The sequence below is a fragment of the Camelus ferus genome, chromosome 31 (assembly GCF_009834535.1).
Source record: "Camelus ferus isolate YT-003-E chromosome 31, BCGSAC_Cfer_1.0, whole genome shotgun sequence".
Classification (NCBI taxonomy): Eukaryota; Metazoa; Chordata; class Mammalia; order Artiodactyla; family Camelidae; genus Camelus; species Camelus ferus.
The window spans coordinates 10669649-10682445 of NC_045726.1; the positions used below are offsets into that span (position 1 = coordinate 10669649).

General features: G+C 46.7%; 1 protein-coding gene and 1 long non-coding RNA gene across 10 annotated transcripts in view; one reads left to right on the forward strand and one right to left on the reverse strand.

Moving 5' to 3' along the window:
* The window catches only part of PTK2B (protein tyrosine kinase 2 beta), a 127791-nt gene extending 115045 nt beyond the window's left edge, over window positions 1-12746 (reverse strand). For 3 of the 9 annotated variants that reach the window (XR_004316418.1, XR_004316419.1, XM_032470969.1), the window contains exons 1-2: window positions 12627-12728; window positions 2608-2686 (exon numbers count right to left, since the gene is read on the reverse strand). Coding sequence is in view for 6 of the 9 variants with exons in the window: in XM_032470969.1 (XP_032326860.1) it covers window positions 2608-2647 (40 nt within the window). In the remaining 3 variants the exon portion in view is untranslated. Of the gene's footprint in view, window positions 1-1118; window positions 1328-2607; window positions 2687-12626 lie in introns of those variants that run through there. The other 6 variants (XM_032470965.1, XM_032470966.1, XM_032470967.1 and 3 more) reach the window with 4 other exon arrangements.
* On the forward strand, window positions 1145-5934 carry LOC116660786. Its single transcript, XR_004316420.1, has 3 exons — window positions 1145-1278; window positions 1418-1524; window positions 5334-5934. It is a non-coding gene; the product is annotated as an uncharacterized LOC116660786 (long non-coding RNA).
* Window positions 12747-12797: the final 51 nt, after the last annotated feature.

Below are 12797 nucleotides of genomic sequence, written 5' to 3' on the forward strand. Positions count from 1 at the left end.
GTTGTGAAAGGCTGGGGTTAGGTCCACGGCTGCATTCCTCGGCCACAAGGGAGGGGCCTCCTCGTGCCCCTTCTGTGATCATTTCGCACCCACTGCCCCAGGGCTCATGTCCAGTTACATCCAGTTATGGATCCGGAGAAAGCTCTTCCTCTGGTTTCCTACCCCCTCTGGCCAATGCCCGCTCTGTGTGCAAAATTCTGCTCTTCTTCCTCTCCAGCCCCTTGGAGGAGCCTCAATGGATTGAGCTCCAAGTCTGGGGTGTGGGGAGACACGAGTGTCAGATGGCTGAGGGTTAGGGCAGGTGGCGGGCCTCGGAGGGCTCAGAACATCTCCCATATGTTGCCTGTTCACCCACCCAAGGCTTTGCCCACGCACAGCCTGACAGGCAGAGAAGGCACAGAACTTAACCCTTTATGAGCATATTGCAAAGGAGTTTCACAAAGACTCAGCGAGGCGGCGAGCGTTAAGTTTAGTCCCCAGGCCACACACGGGCTCACACGCACTCATGCGCGCACACACGCACGCCACACATACACACACACACACACACACACCCCTCAGAGCTCTGCCACTACCCCCTGCCGAGCTCTGTGACGTCCGTCTGGGCTTGACTCGGAAGGTGCCGTCTCGGGGCTGGAACCCACTGCGGGGAGCAGAGGGGGGTCCGTGGGGACGTGACCAGGGTGGGCCGGGCTGCCGGGCTCGGGGAGGGGGCGAGAGCAGGACGCGGGCAGGGGCTCTAAGGCAGGAGTTGAAGCTGGATTCTGAGAGCTCTCTGGCCTGACCTTTAGAGGCAGGCGGCCTTTCCGTGCCCTCTCATCATCCCCCAGCCTTCCCTCCACACCCCCCACCCCACGTCTGAATCCGAAAAGAGGACCAAGAGGGAGAAATACCCCTTAGTCTCAAATTCACTCCAAAAATAGAAGCCCGCTCCCTGCCGGGAGCTCCCCGCGCCCGCGGCTCCCACTTCTGGGTCCTCCGTGGCTCCTTTTCCAGGAACTCCCGGCGCCGGCGCCGGCCGGGTCCCCATAATCCCGGAGTCACTCCCCAACCCTCCCACCTCGGCCAGCCTCCAACTTCTGGCCGGACGCTCAGCCGCGATCGCGGGAGGGACTCACACGCAGGGACGCGCCAGTCCGGGCGGCGGCTCCTCGGCTCGGCCAGGTGCGGCGGGGACGGTGGCCGGCACAGGTGCGGCGGGGGCCGGGCAGGTGAGGGGTGCTGTTCACGGGGTTCTCGGCGACTCCCGAGGCCTCCGCTGAGTAAGAGCGCTGACAGGTTTGTGTTTTCCCCTCTCCTCCTCCGACTTAACCACACCCCTGTTGCTCGCCTCCCCACTTCCTTAAAGGGTGGGGTGTGTTGTCTGCGGTGCTGAGCGTGTGCCGGCTCCAGCCTCTTACCATAAACTCTGAAATAGACGCTGCCGCCGATTCCCTGAGCTGCGCGCGCCCACCTGGGGGACCATCTCTGCCATCCCCCGGCCCCAGGTCGGGTCTTCTGCCGTTCTGCGCCCCCCGTGAGCAGGTGAGCCCCCAGTTCCTACCACCCCTCCCTCCTCCCTCCTCTCCACTTGCAGACTTCGGCATGGCGTTCCTCTTAACCCCCAGGTATGTCTCAGAGCCAGAGACTGCCAGCTGCCTGCCACCCTCTCAGTATCTGGGTCCCTCTGACTCTCCAAGTAGTAAGGGGCCCAGCCCCTTTACTATCAGGTTACTATCTCCAGGGACTTTGGCAGAACTGGTCCAGGGGCCTGGACACCATGGACCAAGTCCCTGCGCTGTCATAGCCAGGACCATAGGACAGCAAAGAATAGTCATAGAAGCTGGGCAGCCTTTTCTCGCTCCATCGGCACATCAGGCCACTTCGTTGTCCAAACATAGAGGCTGGTTTACCTCTTCACTCAGGCCAGCAGGGGAGTGAGAGGTGAGACAGTGACTCAAGGGAACTTAGCAGCCCTTTTCCCTATTATTAGAAAGGTTCTAGACTTTGTCCTGAGCCGGAGGAGGTGAACCAGACTTAGCATTATGTCAAAAAGCTGGTGTGTCACTCAGTGTTCCCTACGTCCCCGAAGTTCCTCTCCAGAGCCCCCAGCCCAAACGTCTTCATTCTGTGTCCTGTGAAGGACTGGGGTCTCCCACGGTTCTAGAGAATTCTCTGAGGATGGCACCCCCTGGAGTTGTGCAACCACATGTGACAGCCCGACACACACAACCACCTCGTGAAACTCCCTCACCACCCACCTCCAAACCCATTCAGCAGCCCAGCCACCCTAGGACAAGGAAAGAAAAAGCCAGCATTTGGTGAGCACATCTAATGCCAACCACCTTGTGCTCAGGAAGCACCCAGTTTACACCCCATTTACCCTTGCATTTCATTTAATTCTCCTCATTTTCTGCAAAGAAAATTGAGACTTAGCTTAATTAACATGTCCAAGGCCAAAAAGCCAGAAAGTCAATGTTTCTCAAACTTTGGTCAGTGGACTATCCATAGCTCTTAAAATGCAGATACCTGGGTGCCACCCCTGGTCTCTTGAAAATCAGAATCTCTGCTGCCTGGGGTCCCACCCCCTTACACGTGGCAACTTACAGCCCATCTGACGGAGCTCACCACATGACTGCTGGAGTTCTGCCTTGTTCATCCTGTCCATGGATGTAGCTGTGTTCTCAGCACCGGGTACTGCCGGGATCTGCAAAGCAGTCAGAAAACATCCAAGTGGGCGTCAGGAGAGACCTTGGCTAGGGCTTGGGCGACAAGGCGAGTCAGAAGGGATAAACTGGAGTTAGCAGGGGACATGTGGAGGAAGACTGGGCGGCTAACTGACCACACTTCAGGGAACTTGTCAGAGGGCGTTAGAAAGCGAGTGATCCGTTCCTGCACGTGGGAATGAGGTGACGAAGGTCCAGCAGTGTGAAGGTTGGGTGCCAGGTGGTGACAGTGGGAACTAAAGAGCAAAGCCACTCCAGGCCGGTTTAAGAAAAGGTGAGTTTGTGCATGCTGCCCCTGTGTGGCCAAACCTGTGAATGACAGTCTCTCCAGATAATTCAGGGAAAGGAAAGTTTTCAGATACTCAATTTTCAGAGGTTGTTGAAGTCTTCAGCAATTTTCTTAAAGCTCCCAAACCTAGCTCCTAGAATTGTAGAATCATAGGTTTTATTTTATGAAAGAGACCTTGAGAAACTCCCTGGGGTGAATAACTCCATGTTCAGATCTTATGTCCGGTCCAGTGCTGCTCAATGCTAAGTTGACAGGGACAAATGCGTCTGCCTGAATGTCTTTTAAAAACCTATTAGATACACTTTCAAGAGCCTAGAATTTTATATAAAGGTTTTAAAAAAATTCTACCCATGGATCACTGTGGTTTTGGATAGTGACCTCCCCCAGTGGAGGAGCAAAATATTTCCCTTCCATCTACCACTGTCTCAAGCCAAGACAGTGCTATTATGGCATGGCCCTGGTTGGAGGGGAGGGGAGGAATGTGCAGCTGGTTCCGCAGGAGGAGAAAACTGTAAGGAAAAGGCACTTTGACTTTTCCATTTAGAGGTTCCACCCTCACCCCAGGTTCAAGTCTTCAACCACACATCACACTGCATACAACAGACTGCAGCCCCTTCCAGTCCTCCCTGCATCAGCAGCATTAACTCTGAAGCCAAGTGTTAAAATCCTAGAGTCGCCTTTGACTCTCCTTGGATCTCTATGTCCTGCGAATCCTTCTAAGCATCAATCTTATTCATCATTTTCTTTCAAGTCCTATTGCCCCTACTCTGGTTCATGGTCTGTTTGTCTTACACCCAGACTCTTGTGAAAAGGGCTCTCCTAATCTGTACCCCACTCCCACCCCAAGAGGAGTTGAGACTGGAGCTCAGTAAATTGGTCTGAGCTGGCACTGAGCTTCTGGTTGGCATCTGAGACCACAGGAATGAATGAGATTGTCTGGGGCAGGAGTAAAAGGGAGCAGAGATCTTAAGGTCAGGCTTTTGCCAGGGGCAAATTTAGTAAAAAGGCGAAAGTCAAGTGGGGTGGGCTGAGGAGTGAATTGAAGTGAAGACGTGGAGGCAGCGTGTCTTGACTGAAAAAGAAAGTAAGAGATGGGGGTGGCCACGGGGGTTGTGGGTTGGAAAGAGGACTGTTTTGTCATTTGTTTAAGGTGCAGGTTTAAGATAAACAAGGTCCTACTGTGAAACACAAGGAAGTATACTCAGTACCTTGTAATAGCCTATAATAAAAAAGAATATGAAAAAGAATATATATGTATAAATGAACCATAATACTGTACACCAGAAATTAACACTACATTGTAAACTGACTATAATTCAATTTTTAAAAGATGCAGGTTTAAATGCACATGGGAAGGATCCAGTCAAGAAGGAAGACGGGACCCTGGGCAAGTGAATCCATCTGTCTGAGCCTGCATTTCCTAATCTAGGAAAATAGAAAATTAGGGACTACCTGCTCTACCTATTTCTCAAGGTTTTGTGATGCCCAAATTAACAGGCATGAAAATGCTATAAAATGCCTTAGTTATTCTTTTTAGAAATGATAGGAATTAAGTATGATAGGATTGGGGGGACACATGACATACGTATCCGGAGAGACACAGTTTGTCGAGTGTTCACTGTGCAAAGAACTTTCAGCCATCATCTAATTACTCTTCACAATGATGGAGGCTGAGAGCAGTATTCCTAGTCTGTAGAAAGGAAAAAGGAGGTTTGGAGAAAGTTGATAAGAAGTTCATCCACATGCACCCAGGTGGCAAAGAGCAAAGCTGAATCCAAGCTCATTAATGGCAGGGCTGGGATAGTATGAAATTGGGGTCTCTCCATTATGGACAGTGGGATTAAATCACATGATGTAAATTGGCTGTTATGGTAAATTTCATTTTAAAGGACTAGTAGGGTTATAATGTTCTGAACAACAACAACAAAATTGACCAAGAAAAAAACCCACGGGCACAAGGACTAAATAAGTGATGCTGTTTCTCACCAAAGGACAATCGATCCCTAATTTAACCAGTTACATTACATTTACTAAATGGACCACAGTTGAGCCCAAAATAAAGAACTCAAAAAACCACAGCCTGGATTTCAAAAGAACCCTTCATTCCACCTGTGAAAGCACTCCTTTTTGTCCCCTTTTCTTCACTTACAGTAGAATCCCCTAGTTTTCAGTTGGCGAGAGGCTGCCCAAAATAAAGACTACATTTCCCAGTCTCCCTTGCGGGTGTGACCATGTGAGTTCCGGGCAGAGTTGGTGAGTGGAAGTTAGGTGCGCAGCTTCAGGATGAAGCCCTTCAGGGGAATGGGTACACCCTCAGCCATTCCCTTTTCCACTTCCAGGTAGTGATGGAACCCGGAGCAGTCATCTTGGTGTTTGGCGCTGAGAGGAGCTGAGCAACATGGCAGATGAAGCCTGGGCTCCTGGTAAATCAGGCCACCGGGCCACCAGGCTAGCCCCAGACATGGTCTGGACCTGGTAGAACTTTTACATGAGAGAGAAAGAAATATTTCAGTCATTCAGGTTACTGCCCTTGAGGCTTTTCTGTTACCAAAGCCTAAACTGCATCCTAACTAATATAACATCATTTAGCCCATTTTCTCTTAGATGCAAATAAAGGCAGAACCTCAATGTCCCCATCTATACAATGGGAATAACTTACATGACAGGGTTGTTGGAAGGACTAGAAATAACTATGGTTCATAGTGGACAATAATGGATGGTATTATAATCTGTTGTAACCTTTAAAAATGTGTCCCTGAAATAAAAATAATGGTGGCTTTAAAATATTGCACACCCTGCCCTCCACATTACAGGGGAGAGGAGAAACAAAAACAGCAAAAATTGATAACTGATGTAAAATGAATGATGGGGAAGTAACAGTTCACTATTCTGTTCTCCCTAATATTGTGTTTGAAAATGCTCATAGTGAAAAAGTTAAAATAAATAAAATCTTTCCAGAGAGAAAAAAAAATTCACTTTTGAACAGAATCCAAAGGGAAAAATAAAATCGTGTTAAATTCACTGAGAAATTAATTTGGGTACCCAAGAGGGAGGAAAAATGGAGAAGGCAGAAGAGAGTTTTTATTTTCTATTGATGACAACAGGCAGCTCCTTAACAGATCAGGGCTCTGGAAGGGGGCTGTGGGACAGGGGGGTAGGGGACATGGGGCTAGGGGCTGGGGGATGGCGCATGAGACAGCTGAGCTAGGGGACAGGGGGCTGTGAGACAGCGGGGCTGGGGGACAGCGGGCTAGGGGACAGGAGGCTGCGGGACAAGGGGCTGGGGGACAGGGGACTGGGGGACAACAGTCTGGGGGACAGTGGGCTGGGGGATGCTCCTGGAGAGAGTCTGCCTGAAAGCAAAGCCTTCCCTGCCGCCTTGCCCACTCTGGGTCAGCTCCCTGATCCCTGAGGCTTTGGTCTTCTTGGTTCTCAATCCTTACACCCACCTGTGAGTGAGCTCACCGGGTCCCCCATTGCCTATGGAAGAGACTGGAAGCAAAGGGGTGACTATGTGAACCTAGTCTTGCTGTTGCTGTCAGCGATTTCAACAAACGTGGCTCTCAGCTCCCAGCCCACACTCTGCTGGGCTAGGAAGCCACAGCAGGTTGCCCCAGGCAGACTCACTGTTAGGAGCAAGAAGAACCTCTCAACAAGAGAGAAAAAATGCCCGGCAAATGCAGGAACCCACAGATCACAGGCATCTGCGGCCACCGAAGGGACAAAGAACCCCACACGCTTCATTAACTCCTGAGGGTACCCCGTTATTATCCTGCCCAGCACAGCAATTATTCTCTATTTTGGTAAATCATGAAGAAAAGTTTACAGTAGATTCCGCATCCTCTATTTTAGAGGGGGGAAAAAAAGCACACAATGTATTTCCAAAAATTTTCTTTTAAAAATGTTTGTCATAAAATCATTCAGTGCTTGAAGATAAATTTCAGGAGGGAGGGTATAGCTCAGTGGTAGAATGCATGAGTAATGTGCCCGAGGCCCTGCGTTTAATCCCCAGGACCTCCTCTAAAAATAAATAAATAAACCTAAACTACCTCCCCCTTAAAAATACAAAAATAAATAAATCAATAGTGGAATACATTTTTTAAAAAAGATAAATTTCAAGAACACGAACATTAGCTTAGATTTCATTTTGTCAACCTGTCCAGTTGCCAGGCTGGACTGGAGTAATTTACCACCCTCGCTCCTTCACAATGAGTAGCAGCAGCGTGCAGCCCTCACCGGGGGCACACAACAAGGGGTCAAAGCCCCCGAAGCTCACAGAGGCAAGGCGGGGAGCGCAAGGGAAGCTGGCTGGATAGGGGTGGTGACAAAGCAGGAACAAATGTCCCCACTACAGGAGCAGCTGTCATTCAGTTCAAAAGTCTCCGGTCATGCAGGAGAGGGAGCTTAAAGTAACAAGATAACCAATCTTCCCTTCCGTAACAGCAGAGGCAGGCAGTGACTCTCCGTAAAGGAAATTAAGAACATATTTCCATTTACAATAGTATCAAAAAGAACAAAATGGAGGCGAAAGGGTTTTACACTGAAAACTGTAAAACACTGCTGAAAGAAACGGTAGGACACAAATAAATGGAAAGATAGCCTGCGCTCACGGATTAGAAGACAGTACTGTGGAGATGTCAATACTGCTCCAAGTGATCCACAAATTTAATGCAACCCCCACAAAAATCCAAACACCACTCACTGCAGAAATAGAAAAAAAAACCATCTTAAAATTCATACGGAATCTCAATGGACCCCAATGGTCAAAATAATCTTGAAAAAGAAAAACAGTGTTGGAGGTCCCACATGTCCTGATTTCAAAAGTTATTATAAAGCTGCAGTAATCAAAACAGTGTGGTCCCGGCATAAAGACAGATATATAGACCAATGCAATAGGGAGTCCAGAAATGAACCTGTGTATATGGTCAAATGATCGTCAACAAGGGTGCCAGGACCACTCAAGGGAGAAGGGACAGTCCCTTCAACAAACGGTGGTGGGAAAACTGGATATCCACATGCAAAAGAAGGAAGCTGGACCCTTCCCTTACACCATATATAAATTAACTGAACATGGGCTGAAGACCTACATGAGACCTAAAACTTTAAATTTCTTAGAAGAAAACATAGAGAAAAAGCTTCATGACATTGGCAATGGTTTCTTAGATATGACGTCAAAAGCACAAGCAAATAAAATAATGCCATTTGCAGCAACATGGATAAACCTGGAGACTGTCGTTCTAAGTGAAGTAAACCAGAAAGAGAAAGAAAAATGCCATGATATTGCTTATATGTGGAATCTAAAAAAAAAAAAAAAAAAAAAAAGGACACAATAGAACTTATCTACAAAACAGAAACAGACTCACAGACATAGAGAACAAACTTATGGTTACCAGTGGATAAATGGGGAGTTCGAAATTTGCACCTCTTGGGGAGTGATGGAAATGTCAGCTATCTTGACTGTGGTGTGGTGGTGGTTTCATAGGTGTAGACATCTATCAAAATTCATCAAATTGTACATCTGAAATATGTGTAGTTTACTGTACAGGAATTACACCACAATAAAGGTGTTTTTTAAAAAGCACAGGCAAAAAAAAAAAAGAGGTAAATGGGACTCCATCAAAATAAAAAATTTCTGTGCAGCAAAGTGAGAATGAATGGCAACAAAACATAAAGGCACCTAGGGCACGGGAGAAAATACTTGCCGATTACCTGCCTCGTACGAAGCTAGTATCCAGAATATATAAAGAACTAATACAACTCAACAACAATAACAAAAGAAGACTTGATTTAAAAGGGGGCAAAGGACTGAGTAGACATTTCTCTAAAGATGATATCCAAATGGCCAAGAAGCACATGAAAAGATGTTTGACATCACTAATCATTAGGGAAATGCAAATCAAAACCACACAGAGATATCACCTCACATCTATTTGGATGCTTGCAACAAAAACAGAAAAAATAAAAAAAAAAGAAGAAGAAGAAGAAAAAGAAAATAAAGAAAATAGCAAGTGTTGGGCAGGATGTGGAGAAACTGGAACCCTTGTGCACTACTGGTGGGACTGTAAGATGGTGCGTCTGTTGTAGAAAACAGTGCGTCAGTTCCTCAAAACAGTAAAAATAGATCCAGAGATTCCATCTCTGGGTATGTTCCCAAAATAACTGAAAGCACGGTCTTGAAGAGATATTGTGCACCCATGTTCACAGCAGCATCATTCACAATAGCCATGAAGTGGGAGCAACCCAAATGTCCACCGATGGCTGAATGGGTAAACAAAACTGCGGTGTAAACATACAGTGGAATGTTATCCAGCTTTAAAAAACGGAGGAAAGCTCTAAGGTATGTCACAACATGGACGAACTTTGAGGACGTTCTGCTTGGTGAAATAAGCATAAAAGTCACAAAAACAAATAAGATTTGATTCCACTTGCATGTGGTGTCTGGAGGAGTCAAATTCTCAGGGACAGAAAGCCGACTGGTGGTGGCCAGGAAGAAGCTGGGGAAAGGAGGAAGAGGCACTCGTTTAATGGGTTTGGAGTTTCAGTTTTGCGAGATGGAAGTTCTGGGGGTGGGCTGCACAATAACCCTATCCCACTTCTGGACGCTGATTTACACCAAGATAAGATGCCTGGAGTGGCTGCAGTCATTTTCCAACCAAAAGGCAGCCGAAGACCAGAAAGCTGGAAAGAATCTGGGGTCTCAGTGCCACTGGGTTGGACACGACCTTCTTGCCTCCAGACTTTCCATTATGTGAGATCATCCATCCTCTTATTGTTTAAGCATTTTGAGTTGCAATTTAAAAGACGCAGCTTAGAAGATCCTAACTGATACAGAGGAAAAAAAAAAAACAAGCATATGGATCAAATACAAGATGTCTGCAACCAAATCCCATCCAGAGGCAGCTGATTTACTACCCTAGGTGTCTGCCTAGTCACTTGCATTAAGCACCATTTCTTATGGAAGCTCTCCCTGCATTTGTCAAACAAACTCAGAGCTCCCACCCTCCTTTTTGCCACAGTGTAGACCTCCGAGAAGGCCTAAGCCAACACTGTGTCCTACATAAAGCATCAGACTACAGTAATTTCCTCAAACATATCCTTGGTAAGGCTGCTGGACAAGTTCAAGCATGTCTGCATCTCTGGTTGAGCTGAAAATGGTTCTTGCTACTGCCATCCCTGCAACTGCCGACTATGGCAGTCTTCCCCCTTGTCCCCATAATATTCGTTGATATGAAATCTGCTTTGATATGAAATCTGATATTATTAATAGGGCTACCCCAGCTTTCTTTGATTCGTTTTAGTGTGGTATATCTTTTTCTATCCTTTCATTTTAACTTATCTGTAGGCTTCTATTTAAAGTGGGTTGTTTTAGGCAGCATATAGTTGGGTCTTGCTTTTTTATCTAATCTAACAATCTCTGTTTTTTATTTGCAGTAGACATGATCTAGTCAACTGCTTTAAAGGGGGGGCATTTTTCTTCCAGCACCTAGGAATTTTATTTTTCCTAATACAACATTTAAGAAATAGTTGTTATTCCTTATATAAGTGTATATGGTGCTAACAGGGGGTTTGGAAATGTGGTGGTGCCTGGCAAGGATGCCTGGGGATGGAAGGGGCAAGTTAGAGCAGTGAGAACTGCCAGTCGACTTATACAAGAATTTAAGTGGTAGACAGGGGACCTGAACTTCAGAGAAGAAGGTTCTTCCTACTGGAAGAAGAAACAGAAGATGGTGACAGATTAGTTACAATCACCAAGACTTCTCTTTCCTGGTCTCTGGGTAAGTCTTAGTCACCCTTTTTACTGAAATTATGCAAAGAATAAAAAAACTTCAGAGTGTCTGAGCTGGTAAGAATTTGGAGCAATTAGTCCAACCTCTCCTTTTACAGTTGAGGAAAAGGAAGTTAAGAAAAGTGAGGTTATATGCCACAGGTTATGCCCCTGGCTAGTGGTGGAGCTTGGAACAGAACCAAGTCCTTTCCGGATTTCCAGAAATACTAGCGGACCTTGCTGGTTTAATGTTAACCTTTGTATTCTACTTAAAGGGGAAAAGGATACAATTGTTAATTTCTACTCTTTGTCCTTGTTTGGATTTGTGGTCCTACTCAGACAGCGGGAGTAAAAACAACAAAACAAATAAGTAAAATCATAAGAGCAGGAGGAAAACACATAGATAGCAAAACAGATTCACAGAGCAACTGGGACACAGATAAAACAGCGAAAGAAAATGAGACCAGATTTTCCAGGGAGGTGCCTGGGATGTGGGGTTATTTGCCCCATCTTGTGGCCTTTTCGGGTATTGCCTCTAAGGTTAATTTCTGAACCAGTTAGCCTAACTGGAGACCTTCTTGTTGCATGAGCAGATCTAGAGCAAGGGGTCTCCAACTTTGCTGTTCCTGGGGGAAGGGTACAGCTCAAGTGGTAGAGCGCATGCTCAGCGACCAAGAGGTTAGGGGTTCAATCCTCAGTACCTCCTCCAAGCAGAAATCAATGAAGAAACCTAACTACCTCCCCCTCAATAAACAAACAGTACAAGTGTTCCTGAGAATCACCTGGAAGTTGTGTGAAAATGCAGATTCCGGGGATTTTTCCCAAGAGAGGCAATGTGGGCTCAAGAATCTGTGCTTTGCTCCCCAAGTGACTGTAGGAGGACCACTGCTCATGGGTAAGAAACACTACAGAAGGCAGTAAAAATTAGTGGCATCCATCCTTTTGGCATTGCGGGGGAAGGACTACTCTGAAGGAAAGTTTGTAAGGAAATTGTCAGAAACTCTAAAGGGTCTGAGATTTTTAGCCTACTGGCAAGCTAACAAATTAGCATGCCACAGTTTCATGAATTCTGGTAAATGAGACTCCTGAATCAGAGGCAAAGGACAGTTTATTACTAACTGCAATAACAGTAGCCAGGTTATTGCCATTTGGGCCAGTTTCCTGAGCCTTAATTCCTACAAGCCTATGTGATGTGGGCCACTGGAGGAAGTTTAGGGAAACTGAATCTTTTATAATGAGGAGTAAGGTTGCCAGATCTTTGCCTGGAGGGAGACATTATTTCTGCCTCCCAAGGCTGTTGATCACAGAAACATCCCAGAAAAGAGATAGCCCAAAAAAGGCAGTCGGTGTTCAGCTGGCATACAAGAACATAAGGCATGTGGAGGATTGTCTTCCAGCAGAAATTGGAAATGAAAGAGTGTCAGGGGAAAGGAATCCAACATCCGAAGGCTGTGAAGTGATCGACCTGGGGCAGGAATAGGGATTTGGAGAGACTCAGGCCTGCTGCACCTGGCAGGAATTCGGCTGGATTCTAGTTACCATAGCTAACTTTGGGGACTTCTGTTTCAACGGGGACCTGCTTAATGTCATGAGCACTTTCCATACTTATTTCACTTTAATTCTCACATTTCATAGAGATGAGGGATATTATCGCCATTCTACCCACGAGGAAATACATTTTGAAAGATGGTAACTTGCCCACTTATTCAACCACGCGACAAGAATCGGGTCTCCTCTGGGGTCTTCCCCACTACCCTCTTCCCTCACCAGTTTCCGCCATACCCCAGGGGGCAAGAACAAGACTGGCCAAAATAAGTAAACCACGAATACAAGAGTGGGCACAGAGCTCTTAAAGGAAGCTACAAACCACAAGTGGAGAAATGGCTAACGGCGGTGTAAGACCCAGACGCCACTTCGGAACCAGGAAGGAAGGAGCTCTGGCTTCTCCCGTGTCGCGGGCCTGAGATTTCCGGGGATTGGTTAAGAAAGAGGCTCCTAGACTTCATTTCCCTTTTGAAATCGGAAGTAGGTTTCCAGT